We start from the raw sequence: 20420 nt of genomic DNA on the forward strand, positions 1-20420 counted from the left end.
CACCCGAACCCTGTTTTGCCCTATAGCCATATGAGTCCGGGATTGTTGCTGTGGCTGTTTAGGTCTGTTTCCATATCTTTTCCGAAATAACTTAGGTTAAATTTTTGTTGTCTTTTCTTTTAACTATAAGCAATACATTGACATAAAGTTGTCAGCTCAAGGATGATTTCCTCACACACAAAAAGGTATCGATAGAGAAAAGGAGAAAATCGACATACCAGGACTAGTTATTTAGCATTGAAGACATGATTACAGGTACAACTTGTCTTCAGTGCCCCTCACATTCTACCTTGACTACCCTTGGCATTTTCTAGAAAGCTGATGCCTTCGAATAATGATTTCTTCGCTTGTGTAATATCGTTTCTTCTGATCTGTCCACGATATAATGCCTGGACGAGTCTATATTTACGTGGACATCGTAGACACGTAACAAAAAATGTTCAAAACATAACCCAAAGCGTACTCTCTAGAATAACATCGTCGAAATGTTGGACATTTATTTTACATGACAAATACAAGATCAAATACCGCATGCAGGCAAGAGGAGTTCAAAGGGGTTAGCATTTTCATACAAATCATTCATTTCCTTTAATTATGTGCTGATAGCAAAAAATAGAGTAGTTTGGATTGGCTAAGCTGATGAGATCATTGAGCAATGTTCCTCCTCAGACTAGCGGCCTGAGGATGCAGCACGACCTGTCGGACTGCTCCAGTTTGCCCCCAGCGACCGCGAATTGTCCGCAATCGGAACTCGTACAGGGTCGGACCAGTCTTCTTCACGCTCGAGCCGTACTGCCGAGATTTAGTCACACAACACGCCTGTAGAAACAGTTTTAAGCCCGCTCTGAATTTCGGACTCATCCACAAGTATATAATAGGATTATAACAACTGTTACTCATTGCCAACCAGTGGCTAAATATCCAGAGGATGGGTACATGTTTACTGTCGTAAATGCTGGGGTCGTGGTCCCCTACCAGAGTGATAATGTGTAAAGGCAGCCAACACAGAGCGTAGAACACGACCACAGTGATCATCATCTTGATTAACTGAAACGACAAAAAACACAACCATTGTTACGATCACGCTGATAGCGGAAACGATGAAACACAATCACTATTACCATCATGCTGATTAGCTGAAACGACAAAACGCAACCATTGTTACCATCACGCTGATTGGCTGAAACGACAAATCACAACCACTGTGATTATATTCGTGATCAGCTGATACACAGCCATTATCATAATCTTGAGCAGCTGTTCAACTGACAAACACAACCGTTGCTATCATCATTTTGATTAGCTGAAACGACAAACGCAGTCATTGTTATTACCATTCTGATCTGCAGAGCCTTGTTGTACATGTCAAGGTTGTACAGTTCCTTGGTGTACTCTTGAGAGGCAAGTTGTACCTCAGATTGTGCAATGCCTAGTGTTAGCCTATACAGGATTCAATAGTGTTTTACAAGCCATTATTATACAGTGCCCAATTTTACATACCAGGACCCTGCAGTGTCCTTTTTTTACATAGCAGCACTCTACAGCACCTAGTTTTATATACCAGAAGTGTAAATTGCCCTATTGTACGTACGGTACTAGGATTCTACAGTGCCCTGTTTCACATACAGTACCAGGATTCTACAGTGCCCTGTTTCACATACAGTACCAGGATCCTACAGTGCCCTGTTTTACATACAGTACCAGGATTCCACAGTGCACTGTTTTACATACGGTCAGAGGATTCTACAGTTCCCTGTTTTACATACGGTACCAGGATTCCACAGTGCCCTGTTATCCATACGGTACCAGGATTTCAAAGTGTCTTGTTTTACACACCAGGATTCTACTACACTTTGTATCTGAGAAAGCCAAGGTGTGAACGTTGCATGGGTCAGAAGTATGCCGCACACTCACTTTCTAAAAATTCAATGGAACCCTTCGCCCGGACACTGACGGCAGTGCTGACATTTTATTCCCTCATCCCACCGTCGCCGTGAAAGCCATTAGAACCCTGATTGATGTTTGTATCATATACCAGCAATTTAATTAAAAATAACTGTTACTTGAACAGCGTCAAAGGAGAGCCGTGTTGAGTGTGCTCAGCTGTCTACTTACTAGGTCTAGACAATTAATGTACAGAAGCGTCGAGAACAGCCCACAGCCTGATCGTTAACAACGTGTATGACAGCAACCGTCACTGACTGTACTCGTCTTCCGTGGTACCATAGACGTCAGCGGGACATAACCGGCTGACAAAGTTCTTCATACATGGTGATCTGTGACAGGCAAGCAGTAAAACGGAGCCGACTATTGGCTAGGAACTGGCCCTGCAATCCGGAGATCACAGTTCTAAATTGATGGCAAATGAGGTATTCAGCGCTATTCTTGTTGGTAATGGATCATTCTGCGGAAGTGAGTGGCATAACTTTGCCTTGGGTTATCGGCCGATAGCCTATAACGTCGGGAATGGGCACCATGCAAGCGGTCAGCTCTTCATTAACAAGGAATTCTCGTTCAGGAAATGCCTTTCAATGCGTTTTCGAATTGATCACTAGTTAATATTTTCCATGTTCAGATCTACGCCACGCATAATGATCAAGCATGCACGCTTTTTCACCCACGCGTCACAGTCTGCTAAAATATGCCCAGACCTAATCCCCATTCCCTATTAAAAAGAAGCAGCTACACATTTTAAAAAAGACGTTCTCTGAGGCAAAGTTTAATACTCAGTACAATTTGAAAATGGACAATACACAAGGCCCTGGTATTACCCAATTCACTAGCGATTGGCTTGGGTGTCGTAAATTTGAATTTAAGGCGCCAGATGAAACAACGACATATGAGGCGTTGGCTTACACCATAGGGTGAAATCCATAAGCTTAACCAAAAACAGCCAGTACATTAAAAAGTCTGCATCAAAGTCGTCAAGACTTAGGCGGTATGACCCAGCCAGCAGGAATCTCCCGTGGCCACATTTCATGAAAGCGCTATTGAAATGTTGGGGACATTTGGTGCATGGGTAGAATACTGATTACAGTCGAAATGAGCTACATCCGGCTTTAACGAACTCATTTACTGAACTGCTCAGCTTGTGATGGCGGCTGTCGAGGCTTTTGTACCTGCCTATGCTCGAAACCGCGGTCGGGCACGACTGAAGCCGCTAACACTGTAACCGACTAGAGCCCGGGTTAAATGGCCGCTTAGTTGTCATGCGACATTTACAGGCAATCGTTCAAGGAAGCGACATATCACCATTATTTTTGCGCTCAGACAAGTACAGAAGTAGCGAAAACCTAAAGTAAGCCGAGGGCACCAACCATGTGCCATACATAACTAATACTAATACACTGGCTAAATGGAATTGCACTGGCGGAATGTACACCCCTTGCTCCAGGATTGTTAATGTACGGCTAGTCATTACAACAACTAATAGGCCAAAAGCAGCGAGTGATGAACAGCTAAGCTGGTGTCATTAATCAATCAGTACCATTTTTCCCTAGCCCACTTGGCCTTCCAAGTCCCTTGAATAAACCCTTTTCGAAATATATGTTGTTACATATTGTGGAGTTTATGAATTTACTGGGCCTTTGAAACTATATTGAAGTCAGTTCAATGGCGGTCAGCTTTATACGAGACGAAATCGTGGAGCAGCACAGAGGACATTCTCGCTTTTCTTTAAGCACCTAGCAAAATTCTTGGCTTAATGTCACTGACAAATAACCCATCGTAAACTAGATTAGAATCTACGAATGTGCAGAGTCGTTAAATTTTCCTAAAACGGACACATTCTTTAACAGCCACGCGCGAGTTTGGCGTTCCTTACAGATTCATCAACAGTTTCCAAACTGTAGACACATTCGTCAACAGCCAAGCCCGAGCACTGCGAACAAGTTCGTGAACCACCATACGAGAGTGGTATACTGCGAAAACATTCGCCAGTAGATATATCAGAGTTGTCACGGCGGACACATTCGTCAATATCCACCTCAGAGCTGTACAACCGCTGAGCATTCGTAATCTGACGCCTTCTCTGCAACCATTGTTGAAACATTTTGTCATTAGCCGGACCACAAAATTTCATTTTCAAACAACCTTTCAACAGAAGTTTTCATTGTGGAACACCCAAAAGCCGTATTCCTGAACTGTACATTGCACTGGCCACGTTCAGATATATGTGTAGCCAACAGCGTCATAAGTACCTGACCTCATTTCCGCCATATCCCTGAGCAACCAAGTCAAAGGTTCTCACTGTGAACACATTTGCCCAGTTTAATGTCATGAGTTATGTTTGTTATGGCATTCGTGAAATGTAAGATGTTGCCACTGGGGACACGTTCGTCATCAACCGCATCAGATGTTGACATTAGGGAAGCTCTTGTCAACAAACAAGTCAAGGATTCCTCTTGATGTCACATTCGCCACTCGCCTTGTTTTGTGACGGCAAACCCTATGAACAAAGCTCAGTTCTCTGCTGTATAGCACAAATTGTGAAAACGATGGCATCCTATCAGTCACAAAAACTCCCTAACTCCTTCGGAATCTCGTTCATCAATTTGACAAAATAGGGTTCCCAGTCTCCATCGCCTTGACGGAGAGAAAATTTTGTTTTATGGTCCGAAAATACATGTCATAAGAGGGGTGGTGAGTGGAGAAATCGTGTATACATACATAAGACATACTTATCAAAAGACCTTCACACGTCTTTACCAAAAAGTTAAACCTAATGAAAAAGTTAAAAACTATTATTTACAGTGAATTCATTGAGTGTTACCAAAGTTATGTATCCACAGATTTAAAACCGGAATAAAACCTATTGATCTAGTAATGCCCTCGGAGGAAAAGACCAAACAGATTTGCAGCCTAATTGGGACGACTGTCAGTTAATCGATTTTGGTTAGTCACAGTGGCTGGTGCTGGTTAAACAAATCACACAAGTTATAGTTCGTAGGACGCAAGCTTTGTGTCGTGTATTGTCTTGAAAAGACAAACTGTGTGTCCTGTATTGTCCTGAGTAAGACAAGGAAAATGTCGTTTGTTGTCCTGAGTAAAGTAAGGTAAATGTCGCCTGTCGTCCCGTGTAAGGTAAGGTAAATATCGTGCGTTGTTCTGAGTAAGGTAAGGTAAATATCGTGCGTTGTTCTGAGTAAGGTAAGGTAAATATCGTGCGTTGTTCTGAGTAAGGTAAGGTAAATGTGGTGTGTTGTTCTGAGTAAGCTAAGGTAAGTGTCTTGTGTTGTCCTGAGTAAGGTAAGGTACATGTCGTGTTTTGTTCTGAGTAAGGTAAGGTAAGTGTCTTGAGTTGTCCTTAGTAAGGTAGGGTAAGTGTCGTGTGTTGTCCTGAGTTAGGTGAGGGATATTTCATGTGTTGTGCTGAGTGAGGTAAGGTATGTGTAAAGTGTTGTCCTGAGTAAGGTAAGGTATGTGTCGGGTGTTTTCCTGAGTAGGGTGGAGTTAGGTAAGGTATGTGTCGTGTGTTGTCCTGAGTAAGGTAAGGTATGTGTCGTGTGTTGTCCTGAGTAAGGTAAGGTATGTGTCGTGTGTTGTCCTGAGTAAGGTACGGTATGTGTCGGGTGTTTTCCTGAGTAGGGTAAGGTAAATGTCTTGTGTTGTCCTGAGTAGAGTAGGGTGTCTGTTGTGTGTTGTCCTGAGTAAGATAAGGGATTTGTCGTGTGTTGTCCTGAGTAAGGTAAGGGATTTGTCGTGTGTTGTTCTGAGTAAAGTAACGTATTGGTCGTGTGTTGTCCTGAATAGGGTAAGATGTGTCTCGTGTGTTTTCCGGAGTAAGGTAAGGTATTTGTCGTATGCTGTTTTGAGTAAGATTAGGTATTTGTCAGGTGTTGCCCGGAGTAAGATAAGGTAAGCGTCGTGTGTTGTCCGGAGAAAGGTAAGGTATTTATCGTGTATTGTCCTGAGTAAAGTAATGTATGTGTCCTGTGTTGCCCGGAGTAAGATAGGGTGAGTGTCGTGTGTTGTCGTGAGTAAGGTAAGGTAAGTTTGATGTGTTATCCTCAGTAAGGTAAGGTAAGTGTTGGTGCTGTCCTGAGTAAGGTAATGTACCTGTCGTGTGTTGCCCCGAGTAAGTGTCGCGTTTTGTCCTGAGTAAAGTAAGGTAAGTTTCATGTGTTATCCTCAGAAAGGTAAGGTAAGTGTTGGTGCTGTCCTGAGTAAGGTAACGTATTTGTTGTGAGTTGTCCTAAATTAGGTAAGATAAGTGTCGTTTGTGGACATGAATAGAGTAAGGTATGCATCGTGTGTTACCCAGAGTCAGGTAAGGCGAGTGTCGAGTGCTGTCCTGATATTGTATGTGTCGCGTATTGCCCTGATTAAGACAAAGTATGTTTCGTGTGTTTTCCTGAGGAAGGTAAGGTACGTGTTGTGTATTGTTCGGCTCAAGGTAAGGTATGTGTCATGATAAGTCCGGCTCAAGGTAAGGTATGTGTCATGTTAAGTCCGGCTCAAGGTAAGGTATGTGTTGTGTTGTCCGGCTCAAGGTAAGGTATGTGTTGTGTTGTCCGGCTCAAGGTAAGGTATGTGTCGTGTTTAGTCCGGCTCAAGGTAAGGTATGTGTTGTATGGTCCGGCTCAAGGTAAGGTATGTGTCATGTTTAGTCCGGCTCAAGGTAAGGTATGTGTCATGTTTAACCCGGCTCAAGGTAAAGTATGTGTTGTGTTGTCCGGCTCAAGGTAAGGTATGTGTCTTGTTTAGTTCGGCTCAAGGTAAGGTATGTGTCGTGTGTTGTCCGATTCAAGGTAAGGTATGTGTCGTGTATTATACTGAGTTGATGTGTGTTATTCTGAGTAAGGTTAGCTATATGCCACTCGTTCACAGTTACGTGGATGACTTTCTTGCGCTCTACAGATAAGTGTCAATTTGGGATTTATGCGTTCTACATGATGGATAAGTGATTTGTGTGACATATAAAATGAGATAAGTAGCTTGTACTGTGCAGCACACAGTGAGAGAAATGATATGCCTTGTGCTATATTGAGTGAGATAAACGATGTCTAGTAAGGTGTCATCAGTGAGATCAGAAAAAGGCCATGGCTTTGTTCGGTCATGTGACGGGCGTCTTCCACTAGCGGAAGCCCTCCTCTGCATTCCTTCGAGCACAAGACTCTTTATAGTGTATACCACAGAGCTCACCGCAGAAAATAAGCCCTCATATATGATACCGGTACTCTGTTTGAGGCCAGAAAATCGATGGTGTCTCAATCATCACCTCAGTTTTTCTACGCTCTCATCTTTGCAATATGCCACTGGCAGAAGCCATTTGTTTTCAGTCTTAAGGCAGCCTGATCGGGGTAGAAAACGACGCAATTATTTCAAATTGTAACTCTTGAACAAATCAAATTGCGTTTGTATTTTTTTAAAATTTCATTTATATGTCCATGGCAGCTTGTAATCAGCAAGGACAAAATGTTTGAAAAAAACTCCTTAGGAGCTCAGCTATTTCAGCAGGCTGTACACCCGTCGTGTAAACTTTAGGAATTACATTTAGGGCATATTCCTTTACAACTTGGAATACACATTTTATCTCTCCTGAGAAAGCATTAAGATGCATCCCCAAAACTTGTTTTTCTTTTCAATGGCAAGTAACTGAGTTTTGTCGTTACTTCTAAGAAACTTCTGAAGAGTGCAACCAATTGTTGACTAACTTACTTTTGGTGACAACCAAACGTTGACTGTAACTTACTCTTGACGGCAACCAAACGTTGACTGTAACTTACTCTTGACGGCAACCAAACGTTGATTATAACTTACTGTGGACTGTAACTTAATGTAGAATGTATCCAAATATTGACTTTAGCTATAACCACGATCAACACAGCTTTGGAGTGATATTTTTGTGGCAAATGATAGAAACTGGCATACGAATAACAATTTCACTCTCAAATCACCATGTGGTGAATGTGCAAGTCGTTACCAAACTGTAGTTGTCATAAACATTAGAGGTGTTCATGCCAGTTAATAAAGCCTTGAGAATTACTTTAGTTTATCGAGTCACTCTCCTACAGACCATGTCATTACAGGCAAGACAACAGGTTTTTCTTTTAATTAGCTCAGCCATGCGCATGCTCGGTGAAAGGAGACATTAGACGTTTTTATGAACTAATGAATATGAATATGATGGAAGGGGATATCTCAAGATTCCGCCATATAAACCGTTGGTGTTTATGATGGAAGGAGATGTCTCAAGATTCCGCCATATAAACCGTTGGTGTTTATGATGGAAGGAGATGTCTCAAGATTCCGCCGTATAAACCGTTGGTGTTTATGATGGAAGGAGATGTCTCAAGATTCCGCCGTATAAACCGTTGGTGTTTATGATGGAAGGAGATGTCTCAAGATTCCGCCGTATAAACCGTTGGTGTTTATGATGGAAGGAGATGTCTCAAGATTCCGCCGTATAAACCGTTGGTGTTTATGATGGAAGGAAATGTCTCAAGATTCCTCCGTATAAACCTTTGGTGATTATGATGGAAGGGGAACGAGTAGTTTCTGTCAATAAAATCAGCTGTGGTGGAAGAACATAGCTCAAACCTCCCTGAAATAATTCAGTCGTGTAAAGGCGGAAAGAGATTTCGTAAGTGTCTTTCAAATAATGGAGACCTTTGTATGATGGAAAAAAAAATACTGTAAGTTTGTATAAGATAGTTTTATCGTGTGTACTGTGGAATCAGATATGTGAAAAGGTTTTGTAAAATGATCCATTCGTGTGAATTGTTGAAAGAGATATCAGAAGTTCGTACAGAATAGTTTAGTCGTGTGCGTGATGGAAGCAGACATCACAAGTTTGTACAAAATAGTTCAGTCGTGTGTGATAGAAGCAGATATCACAAGTTGTGTACGGTGGAAGGTGATTATCATGTGGTATTGTGAATCATAGTTCAATCGTGTGTACGGTGGAAGGTGATTATCATGTGGTAATGTGAATCATAGTTCACTCGTGCGTACGGTGGAAGGTGATTATCATGTGGTATTGTGAATCATAGTTCAATCGTGCGTACGGTGGAAGGTGATTATCATGTGGTATTGTGAATCATAGTTCACTCGTGCGTACGGTGGAAGGTGATTATCATGTGGTATTGTGAATCATAGTTCACTCGTGCGTACGGTGGAAGGTGATTATCATGTGGTAATGTGAATCATAGTTCACTCGTGCGTACGGTGGAAGGTGATTATCATGTGGTATTGTGAATCATAGTTCAATCGTGCGTACGGTGGAAGGTGATTATCATGTGGTATTGTGAATCATAGTTCACTCGTGCGTACGGTGGAAGGTGATTATCATGTGGTATTGTGAATCATAGTTCACTCGTGCGTACGGTGGAAGGTGATTATCATGTGGTATTGTGAATCATAGTTCACTCGTGCGTACGGTGGAAGGTGGTTATCATGTGGTATTGTGAATCATAGTTCACTCGTGCGTACGGTGGAAGGTGATTATCATGTGGTATTGTGAATCATAGTTCACTCGTGTGTAAGGTGGAAGGTGATTATCATGTGGCATTGTGAATCATAGTTCACTCGTGCGTACGGTGGAAGGTGATTATCATGTGGTATTGTGAATCATAGTTCAATCGTGTGTACGGTGGAAGGTGATTATCATGTGGTATTGTGAATCATAGTTCACTCGTGCGTACGGTGGAAGGTGATTATCATGTGGTATTGTGAATCATAGTTCACTCGTGCGTACGGTGGAAGGTGGTTATCATGTGGTATTGTGAATCATAGTTCACTCGTGCGTACGGTGGAAGGTGATTATCATGTGGCATTGTGAATCATAGTTCACTCGTGTGTACGGTGGAAGGTGATTATCATGTGGTATTGTGAATCATAGTTCACTCGTGCGTACGGTGGAAGGTGATTATCATGTGGTAATGTGAATCATAGTTCACTCGTGCGTAGGGTGGAAGGTGATTATCATGTGGTAATGTGAATCATAGTTCACTCGTGCGTACGGTGGAAGGTGATTATCATGTGGTATTGTGAATCATAGTTCAATCGTGCGTACGGTGGAAGGTGATTATCATGTGGTATTGTGAATCATAGTTCACTCGTGCGTAAGGTGGAAAATGATTATCATGTGGTATTGTGAATCATAGTTCACTCGTGCGTACGGTGGAAGGTGATTATCATGTGGTATTGTTAATTATAGTTCACTCGTGCGTACGGTGGAAGGTGATTATCATGTGGTAATGTGAATCATAGTTCACTTGTGCGTACGGTGGAAAGTGATTATCATGTGGTATTGTGAATCATAGTTCACTCGTGTGTAAGGTGGAAAATGATTATCTTGTGGTATTGTGAATCATAGTTCAATCGTGCGTACGGTGGAAGGTGATTATCATGTGGTATTGTGAATCATAGTTCACTCGTGTGTACGGTGGAAGGTGATTATCATGTGGTATTGTGAATCATAGTTCACTCGTGTGTAAGGTGGAAGGTGATTATCATGTGGTATTGTGAATCATAGTTCACTCGTGCGTACGGTGGAAGGTGATTATCATGTGGTAATGTGAATCATAGTTCACTCGTGCGTACGGTGGAAGGTGATTATCATGTGGTATTGTGAATCATAGTTCAATCGTGCGTACGGTGGAAGGTGATTATCATGTGGTATTGTGAATCATAGTTCACTCGTGCGTACGGTGGAAGGTGATTATCATGTGGTATTGTGAATCATAGTTCACTCGTGCGTACGGTGGAAGGTGATTATCATGTGGTATTGTGAATCATAGTTCACTCGTGCGTACGGTGGAAGGTGGTTATCATGTGGTATTGTGAATCATAGTTCACTCGTGCGTACGGTGGAAGGTGATTATCATGTGGCATTGTGAATCATAGTTCACTCGTGCGTACGGTGGAAGGTGATTATCATGTGGTATTGTGAATCATAGTTCAATCGTGTGTACGGTGGAAGGTGATTATCATGTGGTATTGTGAATCATAGTTCACTCGTGCGTACGGTGGAAGGTGATTATCATGTGGTAATGTGAATCATAGTTCACTCGTGCGTAGGGTGGAAGGTGATTATCATGTGGTAATGTGAATCATAGTTCACTCGTGCGTACGGTGGAAGGTGATTATCATGTGGTATTGTGAATCATAGTTCAATCGTGCGTACGGTGGAAGGTGATTATCATGTGGTATTGTTAATTATAGTTCACTCGTGCGTAGGGTGGAAGGTGATTATCATGTGGTAATGTGAATCATAGTTCACTCGTGCGTACGGTGGAAGGTGATTATCATGTGGTATTGTGAATCATAGTTCACTCGTGCGTACGGTGGAAGGTGATTATCATGTGGTATTGTTAATTATAGTTCACTCGTGCGTACGGTGGAAGGTGATTATCATGTGGTAATGTGAATCATAGTTCACTTGTGCGTACGGTGGAAAGTGATTATCATGTGGTATTGTGAATTATAGTTCACTCGTGTGTACGGTGGAAGGTGATTATCATGTGGTATTGTGAATCATAGTTCACTCGTGCGTACGGTGGAAGGTGATTATCATGTGGTATTGTGAATCATATAGTTCAGTTGTATGGAGAGTAAAAAGTAGATTGTCATTCTTTCACTTGAAATTACATGTTCAGACGTACATGCCACAGTAAAGAAAAATTTGGCAAATCGTACTTTTAAACTAGAAATCCATATCAATTTAATACAAGTTGCTACTCTAAGAGTTGTACCTTTTTGCACTTTCTATCATAAAACCCTTCTGACAGTCGGATTGTGACAAATCCCCCTTCAAGCTTGACTTTGTCATTTTACCCGACACGTCAAGCTTTAATTGGGCATTTAAAGCACAAAAACTTGACCATAAAATACATAACGTTTTTGTTACGCGAAGTCGCGTTTGTAAATGGTCGTTTTTAGACGCACAGATTAAATCTTTGGCGAGGGTAACGTGCAGTTTTAATAGCATCCAGTTGTGTGGTAGAGAGAACAAGTATTTTCATGACAACAATGGAACGGACCATAAAAGACAGAATAGCCTTATAAAACACTTCGTTTCCAAATCTCCGCGAATGTTTCTGCATACAGACGACTTGTAGACTGTGTGTTTGGGCAGATATTAATGGCGCATCACGCATCACATAAGGACTTGAACACACGGTTTTGCGCGACCTTTCTTCATTTGCCGACCGTTTCATGTCAAACACAAAATCGATGATGATGCACGGATGTTGGTAGGCCGCTTGACAGAGTGAGTGTTATCAGAGCTGTCGAATAGGCGGTGGGTTCTGTTACCTGTCAGCAATCACCAGCAGGAGGTCTGATCTAATTCTTGTCAACATCTCCAAGTCGATACAGACTTCAAACCCTTACGCTGCACGCTGGCCAACGCGAGAGAAATAACCAGACTCTGCGGTTGTCATTGTACATACATGACAATATGTTGTTTTTGTCCCCGCCACAAAAGCGATGCGAAGTTTTATAGGGGCAGATTGCGGGCAGTGTGGCTAGCTGAACAATGTAGCGACACGAGCGAAGGGCCAGTAAAGTTCCCCCACTGTCACAACTCATTCCATCAATTATTACTGGTGTGGACAGACCTAAAGGCCACAAAATCCAACTCCAGGGTCTTCCCCTGTAACTGCCTATACTTCTAGAGCTTCAGAGTATATCGATCAAAGGTTGCAGTAACCAATCTGTTGAGTCTTTTAACCTAGCTTTAAGACTGGATATATGGTTCACTACCTAATCGTCGTATTCCAGCAGAGTAAACAAGAAAACAGTTTAAATGTTACTGACATGGCATTAGTAATGGTGCATGTTGAACGCCAAAAGGCGACAAATCAGCCCATGGTGAACTTATCAATCTCTGACCAGATTTGGCTCTGGAACAAAGAGAAATTCTTCCACATTTCCCACACCAGATAAACCACGGAATGCTACAGAGTGTTTACAAGAAAGCCATAATCTGCGAAACAATCTCTACAAAATCTTTCTTCAGCCGAGTCGTTAGAATTTACATCGGTTTGCATTTTAGTTAAGTTACAAATGGCAATTTATAGCAGGTCCTGACTGCAATATCATCACAAAGACAGATGTCACACAATAAGTTTGATCCCATAGATGTCTATCTTAGAGTATAATACTCTGTCAACACTGATACGTGTTTAAAAATCGCGAATACCCTTAATACTGCAGAAAGAATGCACCATAAATGTCAAGATGAGCGGGTTTGGCTATGTCACAGCCATCAAACTGGAGGTTAATTGTCGTATTCTGTATCTAACCTGGATTGAATAACTCTAGTTGCATGTGTATCAGTGATATGGGCTCACATACGTGATGTTGTCATTGGGACAGTGTGGGAAAGGACACGATTTCGTCACTGGAATGGCAAAATAGCAGATCTGCCACCATGGACAGAGTAGAATACTGGAATGGGACAAAGATCTTCTTCGTCATTTAGACAGAGGCTTTGTCACTGGAATGGCAATGTAACAGGCAAGACCTTCTCCCAAGGATAAAGTAAAAAAGCTTTCTGTTTCGTCTCGAAAAAGGCGACATAGGACAGTAGGAAAGGGTACAGTTTGGCCACAGAGATGGTCATATCAGAGTCATGGTCTTCTGCCAGGGATAGAGTAGGACAAGGTACAGTTTGGAGATGGTGGTATAACACATAAGATCTTTTAACAGGGATAGAGTACGAAAAAGTACAGTTTGGTCACGCGAATGAGGATCTGTCAGAGAAGACCATCTCTCAGGGATAAAGTAGGACACTTTACTATTTCGTCACGGGAGTGGCGATACAACAGATAAGATCTTCTTCCATGGGTAGAGTACGAAAAAGTACAGTTTGGTCACGCGAATGAGGATCTGTCAGAGAAGACCATCTCTCAGGGATAAAGTGGGACACTTTACTATTTCGTCACGGGAGTGGCGATACAACAGATAAGATCTTCTTCCATGGGTAGAGTAGGACAAGGTACAGTTTGGTCACGGGAATGAGGATCTGTCAGACAAGACCATCTGTCAGGGATAAAGTGGGACACTTTACTATTTCGTCACGGGAGTGGCGATACAACAGATAAGATCTTCTTCCATGGGTAGAGTAGGACAAGGTACAGTTTGGTCACGGGAATGAGGATCTGTCAGACAAGACCATCTCTCAGGGATAAAGTAGGACACTTTACTATTTCGTCACGGGAGTGGCGATACAACAGATAAGATCTTCTTCCATGGGTAGAGTACGAAAAAGTACAGTTTGGTCACGCGAATGAGGATCTGTCAGACAAGACCATCTCTCAGGGATAAAGTAGGACACTTTACTATTTCGTCACGGGAGTGGCGATACAACAGATAAGATCTTCTTCCATGGGTAGAGTACGAAAAAGTACAGTTTGGTCACGCGAATGAGGATCTGTCAGAGAAGACCATCTCTCAGGGATAAAGTAGGACACTTTACTATTTCGTCACGGGAGTGGCGATACAACAGATAAGATCTTCTTCCAGGAATAGACTAGGAAAGGGCACGGTTTCGCCACGGGATACAAGTGATAAGGTCTTCTTCCAGGAATAGACTAGGAAAGGGCACGGTTTCGCCACGGGATACAAAGTAACAAGGTCTTCTTCCAGGAATAGACTAGGAAAGGGCACGGTTTCGCCACGGGAATGGCGATACAAGAGATAAGATCTTCTTCCAGGAATAGACTTGGAAAGGGTACGGCTTTGTCACCGGAATGGCGATACAGCAGATAAGATCTTCTTCTAGGAATAGAGTAGGGTGGAGTGGGAAAGTGTACGTTTTCATCATGGGACGGGTGATACAGCAGAAAAGATCTTTCCCCTGGTATAGAGTAGGAAAGTGTACGGTTTCGTTACGAGAATGGCGATGTTTCAGATAAGACCATCTCTCGGGAATAGAGTAGAATAGTGTACAATTTCGTCACGAGAATGACCATAGGATGTCGTTCGTGTTCATGTAAGCTATATTCATGCGACAGAAATCTGTATTATGAATAGATAGTGTTGAGTGAAAGGGATGTTTATTATGAACAATTGTATAGTTGAGGGGCATGTCGATTATGAACAAGTATATAGTTAAGTGAGGAGGATATTGATTTTGAACAAGTAAAGAGTTAAAAGAGGGGAAGTCGATTATGAACAAGTATATAATTAAGTAAAATGCCGATTATAAACTGTTATAGTACCGCGATGGAGTGGAGTGGGGGGGGGGGGGGGTATGAATACGCAGGCCCATGGGTCAGAAAGGCTGGGTCGAGTATTGGCAGGTATTGTCAGGTAAAGGGGATGTCGAATTTGGGTGGATGTTTGCCATACCGCTCGAGCAAAGTTTAAATTCACATCTCAGCGATCAAGTCTGCAAAGTGTAGTTTGAGTAACAAATACAGTTCGACAGAACGATGAAAGATGAACACAAGACGCAAAGAGGCTGACTGTTCCCGCTGGACACATCAATGAAAGTAAACCTACATGTGTATGCATGTCTGATGTGTAATTGGCGCAATGTTCTTCTCAGAATCGGTCAGTCTTTAGATTCAGGCTAAACATTTATCGATCAGCTCTTGTGTACGAATCACTGGTCAACAAAAGACTATATGGAAGCCGCTTAAGCTAATGATACAAGTGTGTCAGCAACTTGTCTGTATTGCCCATAGTGACTTGATGAAAGCATGTATTTGTTTCAGTGACGGTTATTTAAAGCTTCTTATTCTGTAAGCTGATTACAACACTGAGCACTTTCACCGCATCATTTGATAATATAGACTGCCAATCAGCCCAAAACCTTAAAATTTAATGAGTTTAATGCACAAAGCTGATCAAGAGCTCACAACTAGGTTAGATTTACATTCACAGACAGGGGTAACAGTATTTTCCTTCTCACTAAATGTATCGGGATAAGTTTGGCTTGTTGATCACTTAGTATATCCTGAATGAAGATATACACTGAATGAAGATTTTATACACATTGGATATAAAAAGCTAAAGCAGTAGAATTAAAACCTGAGCAGCCACGACAGCGTGATACTTGGCAAATGATCACGTGTAACCGGTGGAATACGGCCTCCTGTCGGCTTACCTCTGGTAGGATTTTATTCCATTTTCCGTAAAGGCATAAACAGTAGCAAATTACACACCCGCTGACAACATGGCTTAAATCAATCATGTAAAAAATTGCAGTGATGTTAAGTGCAATACGTTAGGCCTAACTGGTCTAAAATTACTCAAAATACCGACTACTCACACTGCATGCATTGCCTTTGGCTCAGGCGGCCGTCGAAGACGTTGTATGTTCTGTATACGGTCGATGGAGGGTAAAGTTAACAAAGTCAAGTTATGTTTGTTAATAGAGAGGCCAGGAGCACATAGGGACAGAAAGGAGGGAAAGATGAAGGTAAAACTCTACGGCAATGTGATAGTTGGGAAATGGTCACACGTAACTGGTTAAATCCGGTCATTGGTTCTACCCCAAAACATACCTATGATACGTGCAACGGGATGTTCGGATTGAAGGCTTGGTCTTCATTTTTGTACTACATAATTTTTCCTAACCAGGTTTCCTAACGCGTGGTGTCTGATGTACTAATACCTGGAAAAGATGTCTGCATTTAATTTGAAACAAAAAGACAAATGGGTGAAAGTATTGTTGCCGTGGTACAAGTGAAATGAGTACCGCGTAAACCACCAATCAAATAAATAAGTAAATAAAGAAATAAATAAATAAATAATTAAATAAATAGCACGCTTTAAAGTTACCATACATCGAAACGTCAAAATGGCATGTGAGGAAATGTTACCTACGGAAATTTCTAGCATTCTGGCTAAGGTAGAAAGTTGACCAAAAGGGAAACATGACGTACTCTCATGACGACAAACAGAAAAGCCTTTATTCAGAGACAATATACCCACCTTGGTTTTAGAGGGTGCCAGTTGAAACTTATTGGAAGTGTTGCCTTCACAGTCGGGATTCTTTATCCACATCATGTAGCAAATGCGGGCATAGGAGAATGTGAGTAGAGTGAGAGGGCCGAAGTAGTGCAGGGCCATGATGAAGAGGCTGTAGATGTAACGTGTGGTCTGGTCATCCCAGTGCTCTAGGCACATGCCCGTCGTGTTGTTCTGTCCGATGGTGACCAGCCGCGACTGAGTCAGGGTGGGCAGGGGGATGGAGACGGACAGCACCCAGATTCCAGTGATCACCGCCGCTGCCTGTTTGGGAGTGATCCGTCCCATGAACGGGTGCACTACGGCGATGTAACGATCCACCCCCATTGCCACCAGGGTGTACGCGCTCAGAAACACGGCCACCACCTGTAAGTACGTCACCACCGGGCACATCAAAGTTCCGAACGGCCAGTGTTCCAGAAGTAGATTGGCCACAAATGTAAAGGGGATACAAAAGACAGCCATGAGCATATCGCTGATAGCGAGATTCACGATGAAATAATTCGGTACAGTTCTCATCCGTTTGTAGGCAAACACCAAATAACAAACTATTCCGTTACCGCCGATTGCCACGACCGTTATCAGACTGTACAGCAGAGTCAGTACCGTTTTCGTGGAGTCGCTTATCCCTAGAAATGTCCTGTTAGACTCCACCGGGTGTTCACTAGAATTCATGGCCCTTTCACGGAGAACTTCACAACTGTCCAAGATATTAAAGCCGTCCGTGAGATCCGAGACCACATGCTTACCGCAAGGATCAGCCAGGACACGGCGACAGAGCTGTGCTATCTACCTGCCTCCGATACATCCCTGTCTGCGCGCGACTGGCCTTGGGTCTATCACACGTTCCCAGTGACTGCCGGACTATTCGTTTCCACGCAGCCTCGGGGTAGCTCTACTCCCCTCTTCACCAATATCACAGGACGACGACGACCAGAACCAATTTCCTTACAAAGGCCTGATCTCCGAGAAGAATACCTAGTCTTAAAAAATGAAATTAATGTAGGCGCAATATTTTCTGTCTGCGAACATCGGAAGCGTATGAATGAGATGGTAAGGTGAGATGGGTTTAGGCAGATTTGGTAGAATCAGTTCGCCCGTATTGACCACCGAGATAAGTTATGCATATCATACCTTTTCACAACAGAAAATAAAACGTATTAGTGAAATTATACTATTGTTAGCGCAAAAGGATAACAGAATGAGATGTCGGATGACAACAGCACACAATCAGAAGTTAGACAGTCATTTGAAAAACTTATCACAAATAAAACTGACATGGCATGAATTGTTGTCCGCTCCATTTTGTACAGTCTACCAAGGAGTTTAGTTAACAAGTAGGAATGGCCCTGCTAATTAGTAAGACATCCTAGTTTTACTTCCTAACATTCAAGGAAAACCATTGCATTTATATGAAAGGTGCGACAGAAGTGTGGTCACAACAGGATCGATCTTTAATTAAACTTTAATATCTTCAGCATGATAATAAAGCAACTTTCTTAGGCAACGCGATTTTATTTCGCGCAAGTACTTAAATACTTTAGAGTTTTGCGTGACATACGTAGCATTTGTCACATGAATTAAATTGGTATAGCTATAGTATATCATAGGTCGTTTCACAAACATTTATTATTATTATTACAAACGTTACAGTGTACATAAACATGACGTTAGCATAACTGAATCTTCTGATCGCATATTTGTTCTATGATGGTAATGTTTTCAGCGCCTTCAAATTGCTCTTCTAGAATTTTTCCTCTTTTATCGTTTGTAGTATTACATGATCTTTGTTTCCAGCGTCTTGTCGTTGCCTCCGCTGGCGAGGAATTGTACTGGAATAAGTCCAGTTGATATACATCGCTTAACAATCGTTTGACAATCAGTTTTGTTCATTCCTAATTGGATTTGCACTGTGTTGTTTTGGAGCAGTAGAGAGCTGACATGGATCATTGCGTGCATGATATCTGAGACAGATATACAATATAATCTGCTCATTTTCGCTTGCTTGAGCAGGTAGCTGAGGTTTTGTGTGCTAACATCCGACTGACGATCTAACCATGGGCATCGCCCTCTCCTATACCCCAAATCAGTGCCTCTCCAGCGCGACTGTCAGATGGAAATTTGACGAAAGCAGTTGCTACCTCTCTTGTTGATACCTTAGACAGTATACGGTTGGGAGCGTCATTAACGGGTCTATTCATGCAGCTGCCCCAGGCTTCGACAGACACGAAGAAATCTATATTACACAGGGGGAAGTAAGGTTGTTATTTTGCACAGAGATCAGATCACGAGTGAACAATCTGCCACAGGAAGCCTCAGAATAACAACAACACAGACATGTCATGATGTCGCAACTCCTCAGGTTATACTGGGCTTATTATTTACAATCCGTGAATGATTGGACTTTATTGAGAGATGTCATCCTCGAACGTAAACTCTTCCGGTATCAACTAATGGAGAATTGTGATATGTAATTCACAGCTGTAATATGGGATTTATCTCTTACTGGCCTAATATTTACTTTTCTATATTGATATTCTTTGAGTGTAAGCTCAATCATTAAGTATCGCAATATTTCGTTGATACTTGGTGTGTCTTGCTAGCACAAGGAGAACCTTGAAATGTAACTTTTCTTTCAGACAGCATCAACACATAAATTCATCAGGCTCTGCTCTGTACCAACATGTTGCGATGAGAATTTAACTCGGCCACATCATACGTGAATGTTTAGTGCTATGAGGTTTAATTAAAACAATCCAACGGTTAGAACTGTCTCTCATGTAAGAGAAAAATTCGCGGTGCTTCACGGTGCTGTCGAATAATTTATCATGTGAGAAAAACTTAGCACAACCTCACGCCTAGAATATGGCTTCTCAATTTTAATTGATGTGGCAAATCCACATAATGAAGGTATGTTTTGAGCCATGGGGGAACTAGCCTAACAACACAAGGATAGTTTGAGGGGAAATTAGCTAAGAACACGGCAAGGAAAGCTTTAGGAGAAATGAGCGTAAGATCACGGCAAGAACAGCTTTAGGAAAAATGAGCGTAAGATCACGGCAAGAACAGCTTTAGGAAAAATGAGCGTAAGATCACGGCAAGGATAGTTTCAGGGGAAATTACCAGAATCTCGCTGTAAGGATAAGTTTTCGTGTTGGAATAAAGTGTAATAACCTCATGCTCAGTATAGTTTCTCGTGGGTTCTGGGCTCTGCCACACAGTTTCTCGTGGGTGGGGATGTTGGCAACAATTCACGATTACAATAGGTACTAGGGAAATTAACACAGTTGTACTAAAAGATTAATTGACCGTGTGAGAAAAACTTTGTACAACCTAATGGTAATGATAGTTTGTCGTATGAGGGGAAATTAGAACAATCTGGGGATAAGGATACCGTTTGCTTTGTGAGAAAAAATTAGAACAATCTTGCGACGAGGGTAGTTGTCGCGTGATGGAAAATTAGAACAATCTCGCGTTATTGGTAGTTTGTCCTG

The 20420-nt window shown here is 42.1% G+C and overlaps 1 protein-coding gene across 1 annotated transcript; it reads right to left on the minus strand.

Annotated features, from left to right (window-relative positions):
• Nucleotides 1–645: 645 nt before the first annotated feature.
• LOC135474354 (RYamide receptor-like) lies at nucleotides 646–17601 on the minus strand. Its single transcript, XM_064754365.1, has 2 exons — nucleotides 16891–17601; nucleotides 646–1047 (listed from the first exon to the last, which is right to left on the minus strand). Exons 1-2 carry the CDS (start codon nucleotides 17599–17601, stop codon nucleotides 646–648), a joined length of 1113 nt encoding a protein of 370 aa, XP_064610435.1.
• Nucleotides 17602–20420: the final 2819 nt, after the last annotated feature.

This window comes from Liolophura sinensis, chromosome 1 (genome assembly GCF_032854445.1).
Source record: "Liolophura sinensis isolate JHLJ2023 chromosome 1, CUHK_Ljap_v2, whole genome shotgun sequence".
Taxonomy (NCBI): domain Eukaryota; kingdom Metazoa; phylum Mollusca; class Polyplacophora; order Chitonida; family Chitonidae; genus Liolophura; species Liolophura sinensis.

Coding starts and splice junctions, on each gene's coding strand:
- LOC135474354 (XM_064754365.1), bottom strand. CDS start 17,601: ATGAATTCTAGTGAACACCCGGTGGAGTCTAACAGGACATTTCTAGGG. Junction 1,048..16,890: donor TGGCACCCTCTAAAACCAAG/GTGGGTATATTG, acceptor TTGTCGTTTCAG/TTAATCAAGATGATGATCAC.